The sequence below is a fragment of the Chelonoidis abingdonii genome, chromosome 23 (genome assembly GCF_003597395.2).
Source record: "Chelonoidis abingdonii isolate Lonesome George chromosome 23, CheloAbing_2.0, whole genome shotgun sequence".
In the NCBI taxonomy this organism is placed as follows: domain Eukaryota; kingdom Metazoa; phylum Chordata; order Testudines; family Testudinidae; genus Chelonoidis; species Chelonoidis abingdonii.
The window spans coordinates 11,163,065-11,178,644 of NC_133791.1; the positions used below are offsets into that span (position 1 = coordinate 11,163,065).

General features: G+C 40.8%; 2 protein-coding genes across 4 annotated transcripts in view; one reads left to right on the top strand and one right to left on the bottom strand.

The window, feature by feature from the left end:
• DFFA (DNA fragmentation factor subunit alpha) overlaps positions 1-15,580 on the bottom strand; it is a 355,095-nt gene that overhangs the window by 250,701 nt on the left and 88,814 nt on the right. The gene's annotated exons all lie outside the window — the stretch shown is intronic.
• Positions 1-15,580, top strand: part of KIF1B (kinesin family member 1B) — a 136,577-nt gene that overhangs the window by 81,513 nt on the left and 39,484 nt on the right. For 2 of the 3 annotated variants that reach the window (XM_075060328.1, XM_032775458.2), the window contains 5 exons: positions 5,579-5,672; positions 6,721-6,869; positions 7,408-7,586; positions 8,469-8,606; positions 9,437-9,685. In XM_075060328.1, coding sequence (XP_074916429.1) covers positions 5,579-5,672; positions 6,721-6,869; positions 7,408-7,586; positions 8,469-8,606; positions 9,437-9,685 — 809 coding nt within the window. The remainder of the gene's footprint in view (positions 1-5,578; positions 5,673-6,720; positions 6,870-7,407; positions 7,587-8,468; positions 8,607-9,436; positions 9,686-15,580) is intronic. The other variant, XM_032775460.2, reaches the window with a different exon arrangement.

The window sequence follows — 15,580 nt, forward strand, 5'->3', positions numbered from 1 at the left end:
AACCAAGCTGCCTGATAGCTTAAACACTAGAGTACTACCAGTCGCCAGGAAACAGTCCTGTGTTACAAGAGTATTTCTTTAACTGGTTAAATGTTCCCTTATTCTGGGAAAATATACTTGACTTAGTCCACTTAAAAAAAAAAAAAAAAAAAAAAGGCTGTTCCTTTTTGTAGGATGAGGGTAAAGGAAAAAAATGTGTTAATGTGTTCATATCTCTAGATATCTGTGTGTGTATGATTTTTGGTTTTAGTCCACATAAAAAAAAGGTTATTACAGAAAAAGAGAGACAAAGGATGTTATTGTGTCCTTGCCATACCCAAATAATGTGCCTGTACTCAAGTACAAGCAGATACAATGTGTGGTGATGAAACATTTCCGATGCTGCAACCCTTCTTTCTATCAACCTTTCAACTTCTCTGAAAGAGCCAGAACAGATTCTGCTTTTCAGGGATACTTAGAGTTGGTGGGTAATGCACCACAATTGCAAGCCCCACTGCTTGAAATGCATCTTCCTTCGATTCTGCTTCTCCCACAGCACCTCTGTCTCTGTAAACAGGAAGGCAGGAGACCACTAAAATGTTATCTTCATATTAATAGTTTTGTCTCTGAAAGCTCCAGACCAACTCCAGGAAAATGAATCCTGCCCTTCATGTTTGACTATTTAACAAGCTTGTTTGTTCTCCCATCCCTCAGCCCACTGTTCTCTAGCTGAGTTTCAAATGACAGTGTTATAACCATGGCGGGGGAAGGGGGGGGGAAATCTTCTCTAGAAGACAGCTGCCTTGTATTGAAATGCATTTTAGAGTTCTAGGTGTTCTATGTTGCTGTCAAACTTGGGGCAGCCTGAAGACTTCATCTCTATCTACCCCCCCTCACGCCCACCCCCATCCCCTGGTAAGGCAAACACAATCCCTTCCTTTCAGAACAGAAATCAAACTTCAGCATGGGACAAAATGTTTAAAAAAATCTGTTCTACCCATGGCTCTTATTCCAAAGGGTTAATTAATAAACAGATTTATCAACTATACAGAGGAATCCCTTCATCCCCCACTGAAATGCAGCCCCTTGTGGAGAGAATGTAGCAACTGCTGGAGTACTTGTGGCACCGCAGACTAACAAATTTATTTGAGCATAAGTTTTCATGGGCTACGCATAGAATGGAACATATAGTGAGGAGATAGAATGCACACGCACGCACACCCCGTGAAAAGGTGGGAGTTATTTTACCTGAGAGGCCAGTTAAGTAAGAGAACTTTTGAAGTGAATCCGAAGAAGTGGGCTGTAGCCCACGAAAACTTATGCTCAAATCAACTTGGTAGTCTCAAAGGTGCCACAAGTACGCCTGTTCTTTTTGCAATTTAACACGGCTGCTACTCTGAAACGTAGCAACTACTGTTTAGGATGAGTGAATTTTCTTCAGCTGAAAGTTCAAGGAAAAAGGAGGAGTTGAAATGTGGCCCGGATGCAAAAACCAAATGCCCTTAGTCTTTTTTTTTTTTTTAAGGCGGGGGCGGGGGGCTGGGGCTTTCATGACCTCAAGTGGTCAGGGCTTCTCCTTCAATGTCTTTAGAATAAGACAACGGTCACCTCCCTTGTGGGAACAGTGCCACCTGCTGGGAATCTAAAGTTCATTCCTTCCACTTCTGCATGCCCCTTCATTCTTCCATCAAAGTACTGACCTGGTGTGACCCTGCTTTAAGATACATGATCACAACATAGTGTGGGTGCATGAGATGTTTAGTTTAACTAGGGGCTTGTCTACACTCAAAGATCATTCACATGTTTAGTTAATTTGGATTAAGTTTCCAGACTCTGGCATTGGAAGAAATGCATTAAGGGAAAGAGAATGAATTCTAGGGTTTTGGATCATGGACTAGCAAAGAGGTGTGAAATGCAACCTAAATATCTGCATAAATTCTTCCAAAGAACCCAGTAACACCCTCTGCACTTTCTGAAGTATTGGTGTGTATTTGCCCTTTGATCCCCCACATAAAAATCCAAAGGATTAAATTCATGTTGCATTTCTATGCTTGAAAGTGTCTTTAAAAAGACAAGGGAGTTCTAAGATCTGGAGCAGAGATGAGACAAGAGCTGGAATCTTAAAAGATCTTGAAATAGGGGATGATTGAAGTGCAAAGCTAATGGCTGTGGGAAAGGCACATACCACCAACTAAAAAATAAAGGATCACCATGCCGTGGGTGATAAGTGATCTTCAGCATCAAGGAGATTCACGAATGATCCAGTGTGGGCCCCAGTCATTCAATGCAAGGTACCTAAGGTTTTGAAGTCCATTTCAGTTTATGTGCGACTAGAGCCTCATAAACCACTGCCTCTTCATTCTTTCATATTGATATATCCAATGTTATGGGGGTTTAGTTTCCAAAAAGGCTTTTTTGGGGGATCGGGGGGAGCCAAGAGTGCTGGAGGAGGGAGGATGAAGGCAGAAAGATGAAGAGCTTGTCATGTGAGGAACCAACAAACTCATAATCTGTTAAATTTTGTTTGTTCTGCTGAAACACTGGTCTGGGTTCCGCTGACCTGTTTTTCTCCCAGGCCCACAATAAGACTGAAATTCTGTGAGTGCTAAGGGGTGTGTGTGTGTGTGTGTTTATATTATATATAATGTGGTGGTAAAGTGAGGCGTGTAATCCCCTAATCATCCTCATTTTGGTACAGCGTGAGGCTGAAAGTATGTTCCAGTGCTGAAAACATATTAATAGTATTGCTGCTTTCAGTTAGACAAGGGACCGCTTTGCCTTTGCCGCCCGTCCTGTTATGAGGTCATAAAATGAACTTATCTTTGACTGTGAAAAGGTTTTTCCCTTCATCTCCTGTATGCTTCTCCAACAAGAATGCCTTGTTGGTTCCCAAGCAGAACTACCCATTCAAACCAGGTTTAACACTGCAGATGTTTTGACCAAGCTCCTATAAATCACCCAATTTCTTGCCACTTTCCTCCTCTTTTACAAAACCTACACCAATTTAAGAATGAAAGTAGTAATAACTGCACATTTCTAAATTAAACACGCGTCAAAACTTCTTCACTTTTTAAAAAACAAAACACTCCAAAGCTATTTCCTTCAGTAAGGATACACCTTTACAAGTGAGAGAGGTGTATATGTATGTGTCAAACCCTCACCTGTCGTAAGACAATCTAGTACAGTAGGGCTGAACTGTGTATGTTCAAGGAAAATAAACGGGTCCACAAATGGATAAGAGAAATGCCCGCTTGTGGAGCACAAGATAGTTTGACAAAGGCTCTTGGCAGTTTTATCTCCTTTGCGTTCCGCAAAGCACCCACCTAACTCAGTCATAACTAAACCCATTAATATCCAGAAGTTTAGAGTCTACAGATTTCCTTAGCTTCTCAAGAGAGTATTGCTTTAATGACAGCTAGTGGCAGAACATTTAGTGGAGATAGAAATTGCAAGTGTAGGGACATAAGACACATGGCGAACTAGTCGAGGGATTCCATGGTCTTGTATGTTACAAGTGCTGGCTACTGAAAGAGCCTATCATCTCACTGGTAAAACAAATCAAACCATGAAATAAGGGGAGGCAATCTAAAACATGAGAATTCTCTCCAAGAGATGAGACTGTCTTTGAGTATTACTTATAGGTAATCATCTTCCTCTCACTTTGCAAGCCCAACACAGATCCTTTTCACTCTGTCCAGCAGTGTGGTGCATGTTTATTTTATCCTTTCCACAGAAACACCCTGGCTAGTAGGACTTTGGCGCTGCAATGGTGCTCTGTGGTGGAAAGTTCTCCCGATCCATGTTAAATTGGATATATTTGCAACTTTATTACCGAAGTGAGTTTTAGGTAGTTTTACAGAGGGGCCAGTTTTAAGAGTATCCCGCAAACACCCATTTAGACATCTAAGTAAGCATACAGACATTCAAAAATGGGAGCAGTTGGGAGTGACAAAGTGCTGAGTACTCTTGAAAATCTGGCCCATAGCATCTTCCCTACCTCTTAGGCTGGATGAAATTCTCTGGTCCAAACCCCTTCTCTCACATGCATCTCCACACTCAGGTAGTCAGCCTTTCACAGTTAGTAACTTTCTTATTGACATCTAGGATGCCAGTATATTTAAAAATAAGTGTTAAGCTTCTATCTTCTCCTGTACTCAAGTTGGCATCTGACCAGAACTTGAGATGCACTTTTGAGTAAATGCCCATTTGTCGTTTTGTTTTTGGGGTGGTTTTTTGTTTTTGTATTTCCATGAATATCAGTATTTCCTTTCATGTATTGATTATGCCTTTGCAGAGTCCTCTGCAAATTAGCAGGATATACTAACTTTCACTTCCAATGCTCCTCATAGGGGAGCTCCAAGAGAAATTGTTTATCCTGTTCTGTCTTTCGCCTTCTCTTCACCCATTGGGAGAAGGAACCTGTTGGTGGTGACAGAACACTTTATCTCACTTTGTCCAAGCAATTACCTTTGCAAGATACAACATCCTAAACATTTTCTACAAGGATGGCTCTGAATGTTTTCTAAACACTTAAGAGACAGGAAAAATACCTCTAGTCCGTTCCTGCACTTCACATGATGAGATAAATTTCTCACAAAATGAAGTGATAGAACACCCTGCACTTCCTTATCAGTGGGACCATAGTATGCTCAGAACCAAAACTGCTTTGGCCTAGGCACAGTCAGTCTTATCTGTATAAACAACCTATAACTATTTTCTTCCTGTGAGAAATTAAATATACATAATGGTGTGTTGCACTCACACCCTAGGTGGTGAGAACTTGATAAAGGAATACACTTAATTTAAAGCATAAAATTAATTCCATTGCACCAAAAGACACAACTCAGTGGAATATGTAACTCTTTCTGGTCTTGGTTAAATGAAGATACACCATGTCTCCAGTCCATCCCTATGTAGCCAAACTAAATAATCTAGAGAACAGTGCAGAAATGTTAACTGCATAAAACTGTTTCGCAAACACTTTAATCTGAGGCTACATAACCTGGATTTCTAAGCACTTATATTCATCTTTTGCATGTTTTACAATCCTACTTTGGTCATTATTCCAGTATTTAGTTTGTATCAGCAGTTAATTTTCCGTTTTAATGACTTTTATGGTGTGTGAGGATTGGAATAGTGGAGCATGGATCCACTTGCCCTGCACACTTTATGCAAAATGTGCACTGTCACCAGAAGTACTTTCAAAACTAGGTAAATTTAAACCTACAAATTTACAGATGCCTTTTTGACATTCCAGTTTGAGGTCTTTCCCACAGGAAAAAAAACCCTCCACAGTCTATGGCCATTGTGTGTATGGAGGCCTTATAATAAGGAAAGCACATGGCAGACATACCAGCATATCTTACAGACACTCCTGTCTTCTCCTTTCCACTCTTCTAGAAGGAAAAGTTCCAAAGATGTCTAGTATGTTATTGAATTATATTTCGGAGGAGTCTGATCTCGGAGTTAAATGGAAATATTTATGCATTTCTCCTCTCTGCTTGTCTCTCTCACTCCTGAAGTGTTTGTCCCTCTCTGGCTGTCTCCTCTTCGCTTTCATCTGTCTTTTTCCTACACGGTATCTCCTGTCTTCCCGCAGGACTATGAGAGTAAACTGCAGGCCTTGCAGAAGCAGGTTGAGACACGATCCTTAGCTGCTGAGATGACAGAAGAGGAAGAGGAAGAGGAGGAAGGTGAGTTTGAGGCTGGAAACAATTCTGGCTGTTTCCAAATTTTTGGCGCAAAGTAAGGTGTACTACAGAGACATTTGCCATAAGATGGAAAACCAACTTTGGAACTTGTGAAAAAGTGATGGCCTCTTAGAGCAAATTTGACAGCCATATAGATAGAAATTCTGTATCCACAGAACAGGTTCTGAACAAGCATAGAACCATCAAATTCACTTAGGCCACCCAACAGCCATTGGATGGGAGTGAGCTTCGGTTGGTGAGGGCTTCATATTTTGGTGCCAGTCCACTGAGCTTTTGTGTTCTAAACAAAGATAGTATTCATGTATTTGAGCTAGGATTCTCTAATAATCTGTGGGCTGGTCTACACTACTGCTTAAGTGGATCTAACTTACATTGCTCAGGGATGTGAAAAAGACATCTCTTGAGCGACATAAGTTACATCGACCTAAAAGCTTTCCACACCAGTGCTATGTCGCCAAGAGGCACTCTTCCACTGACATAGTTTCTGCTTCTCACGGGGGTGGAGTGATTATGCCAACGGGCGAGCGCTTTCCCATTGGCACGGTGTGTCTTCACCAGACATGCTAAGCGACATGCTAATGTAGCACCGTAGTGTAGACTTGCCCTGTGTAAGAACTCCTGATTGGGTCTAGTATCTTATGCTGCCAACTCCTCTCTATGCTACAGAACATCCAGGAAGGGAGGAGTGATTTACCAAATGTAGAGATGAACTATCTTCTCCCTGGCTATTTTGATTTCTCTTAGCACTTTAGCCTTCTGGATTTCTACAAATAAAGTAACCAGAGCTTAGTTTTTGTTTGGTCTAGCTACTCCAAATGCTTTACAGGTTAAGCCTCCAGTGCTTGGAGTGGAAGATCAGAACTAGTTACCCATTGAGCAATGAGTACAACCTATCTCCTTTCCGTGTTGTCTTTTCAGTGAGGATGTTAAGAACTTTACAAGAAAATGAAGAGAAGTAAATAACCTCTGCATAGGTATGTTAAAGGGAAAACTATTGCATTTGACTAAGCTGTTTCCTTACTTTCCTCAGTGCCGTGGACACAGCATGAATGTGAACTGGCCCAGTGGGCATTCAGGAAATGGAAGTTCCACCAGTTCACTTCATTAAGGGATCAGCTCTGGGGTAATGCAGTCTATCTGAAAGAGGCCAATGCAATCAGCGTGGAATTAAAGAAGAAGGTAAGATTGTATGGACCACCAAACTCCTAGATGTCTGTGTACTGATCCTGCTTTGATGTATTATACTTATTTTTCTTGCCTTTAACCTAGCATATCTCTTGGTTCTTATTTTGGTATGTGAAGTGCTTTGAGGCTTGACTGCCATGATTCAGATTCCATACTGAATATGTATTTCTTTAAACTCCACAGCCCCCATTCTAGTTATTCTCTAAGCCTGTGTTAGAGATAAGATCCCTTTTCTTTTCCATCTTAACTCCATGTTGGGTCATTCATCTTATCAAAAAGTCAAGGCTAGATCTAGATGCTCAACATGGCAGTATTATATGCTGCTGTTAGACTACCAGGCTGTTTCTTAAATGTTTTGAACTTAAAATTGGTGCTGTTCTCAGAGATAAAAATTAAGTGGTTGCTTCCTTTTGTTTAGGTGGGTCCTGGTCTCACTTTAATGAGGGGTTTTGGGAGTGTTCCTGCTATTAGAGTTATATAGAAGTCCTCCCGTGCCTGATTTCTCTGAATATATTTGTTTTTCTCCATGCAGGTGCAGTTTCAGTTTGTCCTGCTGACCAACACACTCTATTCCCCTCTGCCCCCTGAGCTGCTGCCTAATGAGACAGAGAAGACTCGGAACAACAGACCTTTCCCTCGGACAGTAGTGGCTGTGGAAGTCCAGGATCTGAAGAATGGAGCAACACATTACTGGTCCCTGGAGAAACTCAAGTAGGGTCTAGTTCAAAATTACTAGGGTTTATTTTTTCTTAAGCTCTCTAGACTTGTCCCAGTTCATCTCACTGCCTTAATATTTACGCTTCCTCCACTTGTCTGGTACTCATTTATTCTCTTCTGCTTCACATAACCCTACCACTCATAAACAGAATTAAAAGGTAAAACTTCAGTAATGGAAGTCTGCCCTTAGAAAAACTTCCCAAATTTTAACACTCAAGTCTGAGGTGGTGGTTTTCATCATTCTTGTGCAATATGCACAAGATATGCCAAGGTTTCCTACTCGTTTGAGACTGAATTCTTCATTAATTTATTTTTGCACTTCTAGAGTATAATCCAGGGATTTTGAAACTTTAAATAATCCTGTGTGTGCTTGTGGTCTATAGTGGGATCACTTCGCCAAGTACTGAAATGCTGCCACTTTTTGAGTGGAATGTGACAGCTGTTCAGTAGTGCACACCAATACAATACATTGGTTCAGTGCAGAAAATAAAGAATGTGCCTAGTTGAAACTGCGGGAGGAATTAGGGGAGGCAGAATGTAATGACTAAAGCTTGAATTTGACCAGACCCTCAGGGCTTAACCTATTATGTGTTCTGCATTTCTTCCAAAAGATGGCATCTCCCACAGCACAGTGACCCCTAACATTGTGCTAGAGCATTAGTACAGTAGAGATGAACTGGCCCCTTACCTCTTTGTGTCCCCTTCCCCCTTGCTTGGTTGAGGATACTTTATTCTGTCCCTGTAGCATGCATGCTCCTTTAGAAAAATGATCACAGCATCTCTGTACTACTGTACTCATTCATCATACTGTAGAAGCAAATTCTTATAGTTTCTTTTTCTCATCATAAATTTTTGGGGGGACTTTTTGCTGTTTAGGCAGAGATTGGAGCTGATGCGGGAGATGTATGACAGGGCTGGAGAAATGGCGTCCAATGCCCAGGATGAGAATGAGAGCACAATGACTGGTAGTGACCCCTTCTACGATCGATTCCATTGGTTCAAACTGGTTGGTAGGTACGTGATGGCAATTCTATCTGCTGGCACATTCACCTACTCGTTGCTGGGAGAAAGCTGTGACTTTGAATAGAGTTTTAGGCTGTGTAGTCATGTCAGCCATGTATGTGGGGTCTCAGGATTGATGATCCAACTTTCGGATCTTATTGATCATCTTACATCACTAAAACACTGGTAAGAAGCAAGAAATGCTGCCTAACACTTTCTTGATACAGATTTAACTTTTCAGAGGGTAAGTGTTTGAATTACACCCATAATCATATTTAAGATTTTATTTCTACAAGGAAGGGATTGGAGTAACTGGTAAGTGTTGTCTGAAGTCGTTGGAGTAGTGCTATGGGAGGGACTGAAGACTTATGGAAATAACAAGGGAAAACTGGTCCAGAGCTTGAGTGCTTTGTGTGGCTGTGACATTAAGGCAGTTTTGTTGTCCTTTTCTGCAAAGACTAAACACTTAGTGAGAGGAGACCTTAGAGATTCATTAATAGTGTCTGATGCTGAGCCACTCCTTTATTTTAGAAGTGCTTTGTGATGGAGATACAGGTTATAGATATGCTAAGTCAGCTAATAAGAACACTGTAAATAACCATACATGATTAGCCTTGTTTGTCTTCATGTTTACTTTGCTTTTTGCTCAGTCCAAGGATTCCATCTTTCCCTAACTATGTCAGCAATGCCCTTCCTCCCTTTTCATCCCAATGCAGACAGTCTAAAGCTTTTGCTTGCTGTTATGGTGGGCTCTGTGCTGACTGCAGCAGTGTGATCTGTTATGAAGCATTCCTCTCTCCCCTCGCTGTGTTAATCAAAGTGTTCCGTTAACTGATATCTAGCTCCCCCATTTTCCATGGCTGCGTGAATGAGCGTCTTGCTGACCGCACGCCCTCCCCCACTTTCTCCACGGCTGACTCCGACATAACCGAACTGGCCGATGAGCAGCAGGATGAGATGGAAGACTTTGATGATGAGGCCTTTGTGGATGATACTGGCTCCGACGCTGGAACCGAGGAGGGATCCGACCTCTTCAGTGATGGGCACGACCCGTTTTACGACCGATCCCCTTGGTTCATTTTAGTGGGAAGGTTGGTGAGGTTACTGTGAGAATAGCCAAAAGGGACCAGCTCTTGCCATAGGCTGCAGAGACTTTGCCTTTCAGAATGGAGAATGTTAATCAAGCCAATCCATAAGCAGCCATATCTAGAAATGAGACTTGTCAGATCTACTCGGGCAGTCTGTCAGTTTTAAAAGCTATAATGCAAGTCTTCCACATTAAAGGGCCCAAGGAGTCCTTGAGAGTACAAGCTTTACCCATCACAACATAAAGCCAATTCCTTTTCCTTTGCCTGTAGTAATTAGGGTGTTGTTTACCTGGACATTGTACTTGACTTGCAGAGTTTGCAGTAGTATTGCTCTGATTCTTCTGTTCTCTAAAGGAGCATTCCAGCTAAGGAAACTGTAAAATCTAATCAAATAAGTTTTCCAAAAGGGAATTTATTAAACATCCTCTTTGTGACTGGGGTAGCATGGGAGGAAAGTTGGTTTGAAAAATAACTCATCTCAAGGTTCCTGTCTGGACTAGGGGAAGTAGTTGTAATTTTAGAACATCTCAGTTAACTGTTTAACATGTTTTTTAAATACCACATACCATGTTGTGTAGGTGGGGTTTCACACTTTTGAAACATGTTAACTAGTTTTCTGCATGTTTTAAAGGTGTTAAACCCTGTCTACTCTATATGCTATGTGGCGTTTAAAAACATGGTAAGCAGCCGACGTTGTTATAACATCAACTATTTTCGTAGTCTAGAGAATCTTAGACTCTCATGTAGACATGGCCACGTATAGCATGTTACACGGATACTTGTGTTTTGATCACAAAAAGTGTTCACAAATTATTTACCTGAAATATCCAGTAAGCAGATTAGCTCAGTTTTACTGGTGGGGAAATTGAGATAGGGTTCTTGAGTGACTTGCTTAGGCTATAGAGAGAGGTCATAAGTGATAGGAATTGTGATTGGAGCTCAGAAGTTCTTAAATCTCCATCCTGAAGAATAAAAACTTTGGTTCTTAAAGATGCAGGGAAGCAGAAAATTTCTCTGTTCCCTGAGAAATATTGTAACCTACCACTCAACACCTGAAAGTTATGTTTGAAAGCACAACTATTTCAGGTTAATCTAACACACAGATTTGTGAGTTTTGGTGTGGAGTTCTGATAATTGTCCTGTATGTGCAGTAACTGCTTGCAGTAGCAGGAATCATGCTTCACAATAGTGCCAGCATGCTGAGTGTATTATGCTATTGTTTATATTCATTCAGTGTGTGGAGTGCTTGGGAAAAAGTTGAACTATTCATCTTTGTTTCACAGTCCTAATGTCCAGACTCCACAGGAAGCACTATATACAGGCTGAGCAAATGCTGCGTATGAAAAGAACACTTGTGCTTCTTTGCAGTTAGGTAACTTACACTCTGTGCCAAATATAAAGTGAATCCAGATCTCTGCATCTCTCTCTCTATATGTCAATCTGTTCTTATATAAATTTCTTCTATTATATAACTCCACTTTTGATCATACAGAATTTTAATCAAATTGAATTAATAGTTTCATGAGTTTCCATCTGTCCTGACTTCCATTGAGTTTGAAGTTCTCTCCCTGTTATAGATTTAGTTTTATCAGTTTGTGTAACCTTATGTTGGTTGTAACAGCAGTAACCTGCTGCTGTTCTTTGACTAGACTATGGCTGGAGGTTGTATATCACCACAGTTCAACTGATTTCCATTCCTTAGTATTTTCCAGCATGTATCCTGTTTTGTGAACTTAGCATATGGACAAGTAACTAGGCAGATAGTCTCCAACAGTGGTGATTGCTTGATACAGATTGAGACAAAACCCCATAGTACACTTAATTAGCTGTGCATTGCTGTGTAAAAGGGACACAGTGGGACAGAGTAGCATTCCTTCCTGACCTCAACAGTGATGAATTTGTCCTGAAAGGGAGCGTTAAGATACTGAGGTTTAGTCATGCAATTACCCAGCCCTTCTTAAAATCGAACTACAGTATTTTATACTGTGCATTGTCTGCCTTCTATCTGAACTGTAGTTTTTTTCTTTTTCAAAGAGCTGGTCCCTTTAGCCATCTCTTCTGGCATGCTGGGATGTTAAGTCTGAATACTTAATGGGGTGAAATATCGAAACATTTAGTATATTTTGAGGGAGGCGGATGAGGGTTATGCTGTATTTTCTTCAAATCCTGAATTAATGTTGTGTATATTTAAAGAGAAAAATTCCATGATCATTCTGAGTTCTGTTTTTATGTTTGGTAAAAATTTCTGTTTGTAAAATTTCATTTCTAGTTTTGTTGTGAATATGCCATTTTACCTGACCAATTTTTCTGCTAATACAGTTCCCCCTCTTTCAGTCTGCTGGGCTAAAGTGCAGGGAGATACTTGAAGATGGGGACGATTAGGGAAGGGTGGGACAATTCTCCAGTGTGTGAGGGAGAGGTGAAAGATAACCTTAACCTTGCATCCACTTCCAGCATGGCATACTCCTGTGGTGTAACACGTGGAGGAAGGTGGTATTGCTGGATAAAGACAGCTTTTCTCTGTACAGCCACAGCAGCCAATGTGCCATTGCTGTCCATGCCACACAGAATCCAGCATTTCGTACACCAGATGGGAACCCGAAAAGATTTTTTATATACATACATTTCCCTGATTTAAAACAATTACCCACAGCTGGTAACTGGATAGAAGGAAGTGAAATACAAAAGCCATATTTTTTGTCCTCTGGGGTTGTCATTTTCTCAAGGTGACTCAAATTGCAGCTGACCATCTAAAGCTGAATGCATTTGATATCATATGTGTTGGATCATAACTTCAAAATCTGGGTCATGTGTGTAAATATATTTTCATTTGTCATCTTGGGATAGTATATTTTGGTAGCCCTAGCTTTAGAGGAGAAAGGCCTTTTGTAGAGACTGGTTGTGAGACTTTCTTTCTGTATATACACACAGATATGAGGCTAGCTAGATTCCTGCCTGGTGGAGAGAGGAAAAGAACGGAGTGTATGTGTCTATTTTCCCTGGACTTAATGTTTTTTTTAAACTGTGTGTGTTATTGGTGCTGATGGTAATGTTATACCTCCCTGAACTCCTACCCTGGTCCAGTTAGTATAAAGTATTGGAGTTCATTAGTGTTTCTTTTGGCTGCTTTTCCTTCAAATTAGCACTGCCTTGGGTTTAAAGTCAACATTATTTTGTAAACAACTTTTTTCCTGACTGAAGTTTTAATCTCCCCTCCTTATCCTGTTTTATCAGTAGGCCCCTACCAAATTCATGGCCATGAAAACCATCTTGGGCTGTGAAATCTCGTCTCCACTTTCCCTCCCCCCTTTCTGAAATCTGGTCTTGTGTGCTTTTACCCTATATTGTGCAGATTTCAGGGGGCAGACCAGGTTTCTCAGCTGGGAATCCTGACCCAAAAGGGAATTGCAAGGTTATTTGGGAGGCGTGTCAAAATATTGCCACCCTTACTTCTGCGCTGCCTTCAGAGCTGGGCGGCCAGAGAGCAGTGGCTGTTGTCCAGGCACCCAGCTCTGAAGGCAGCGCAGAAATATGGGTGGCAGTACCATATTTTGCTACCTTGACTTCTGCGCTGTTGCCTTCAGAGCAGGATGGCCGGAGGGTGGTGGCTGCTGACTGATGGCCCTGCTCTGCAGGCGGCAGCAGAGAAGGAAGAGTGGCAATCTCATACCATGCCATCCTTCTGTGCTGCTGCTGGCAGCAGCTCTGCCTTCAGAGCTGGGCTTCTGGTCGGCAGCTGCCGCTTTCCAGCTGCCCAGCTCTAAGGCAGCACCGCCACCAGTAGTAGCACAGAAGTAAGGGTAGCAGTACCACACCCTCCCCCACTCCCCCAACTCCTTTTTGGTCAGGACCCCTAAAATTACAACACTGTGAAATTTCAGATTTAAATAGCTGAAATAATTAAATTTATGACTTAAAAAAAATCCTAAAACCATGAACTTGACCAAAATAGATGGCATGTTTGGTAGGGCTCTGTTTATCAGTGTTTACCTCACTTTGGAGCAGACTGAAAAGGAAGTAGATCCTAATTTTATTTATTCGTGTGCTGAGTTGTGGTGGTTGTATATTTCTCTTCATGTCTCTCTCTTTTTTTTTTTTTTTTTTGCTCTTACAGCTTTATTAATCCTTCTCTTCTGTACTGCATTTTGTCATCGCTTTATTTTGGCAGAATTATTTTAGTCTTTTTAGTTTGTAATTGACAAATGCCTACCCCTTGCTCATTTCAAAAAGCCCTTATGTTGAGGAGGTGAGGCCCAAGGAGGAATGGCCTCTTATTTTCTTTAACTTGGTTTCTTGACTATGGGTTACGAGGCACTGAGTTCACCTCTCTGTTTTCATCTGTTTTCCTGTGTCTGTTGAATACCGTGTACATCTGAGGGTACTGGTCAGAGGCAGCAGGGATGCCTATTGCTCACCCTGTACACCCAGAATAATAAATTATTTAAGCTTTATTTTTAATTGTACTGGCTATAAAGGCCAAGGGGAAAACTGAGTGTGTGAAAGGAAATCCAGCTAAACACGTGGTCCGTGCTGTAATATAACTTGCTGTCAGCTCAGCTAGAACCATCTGAATGAAACAGTTGTCATGTAGACTTCTAGTTAATGAATTATAAGGAAATTGTGGCTGGTAGTATTACATACCCTCCCTGCATTCTTCCACCGAATTCTGAAACATCTCATAATACTATTTTTCTCAGATCATTAAAATCCCTTATCCTGCCTTCCTTGTTGAGAACAATCCATGGACTGAGCTTTTAGGCTTCTCTGCGTTTAGATATTTACTTGGATTGGGGGTACTCTTTCCACACTTCAACTTGCCATTTTAAGAGCCCTTTACAATTTTAAGTTCTGCCATTTAAAAGAAAAAAAATTAGCTTTCTAATGTAACTGAAAGGATAAAGTATCAGAGGGGTAGACATGTTAGTCTGAATCTGTAAAAAGCGACAGAGTCCTGTGGCACCTTGTAGACTAACAGATGTATTGGAGCATAAGCTTTCGTGGATGAATACCCACTTTATCAGATGCATGTGGTGGAAATTTCCAGACAGTTTGCTTGCATATTTATACCTGCCTCTGGAAATTTCTACCACATGCATCTGATAAAGTGTGAAAGTATAAAGCATACTTTAAGTATAATGTGAAATTTGTGAACAATAGATTGGTCAAACTACTAATCTAAAATAAGACGCGCACACCTCCCCCCCGACTTGGTGTTTAAATTTTCAGTTCTAATCAGTTTTTTGTAATATTTTCCAGTACTGGCCCAAAATGCTGCATTCACTCTGTTGTAAGCTGCAGTGTTTTGGACCGTTGCTCTAGAATTTCATGGTGGTTGGTTACATGGGAGTGGGCAATTTAATACATTCCAAGCTATTTGTAGTGAATACTGTAGCTTCCCCAATACTCAGTAACTGATCTTCTTAGAAGCCTGAAAGATGGCTTATAATTCATTGGGGAATTTGGATAATTACTTCACATATATAGTGTATTATAAAATATGCACAGAGGAGAGAAAATGCTTAGTCAAAAATCTGTTGAAAATGCTTGTATATATTCAAGTTAAACATTTGTTAGATTGCTGAACAGGCACTTTCCTTTTAATTTGTCATCTCTAATTATCTTTAAACTACAATCACAGGATGGAAAGTTCCTAATGATGCTTTGTATGCAGTAGAGCCTCTTGAGTTTTTAATGTCTTTCTAACAATGCTGTTTACAACTATATTACATCAAGTCATCTTTCATAAGCCAGCCATCTTAAATGTCTCCTCTATATTCTTTATAACTCACTAATGTAGGCCTGTTGGCTCCAGCCAGCTCTGGTTTAAAGTGTCTGTGTTTTCACACAATTTAGCTTGAAAATACTACAGGAGCTCTGTAAGGGCAGTGTGAAAATAGA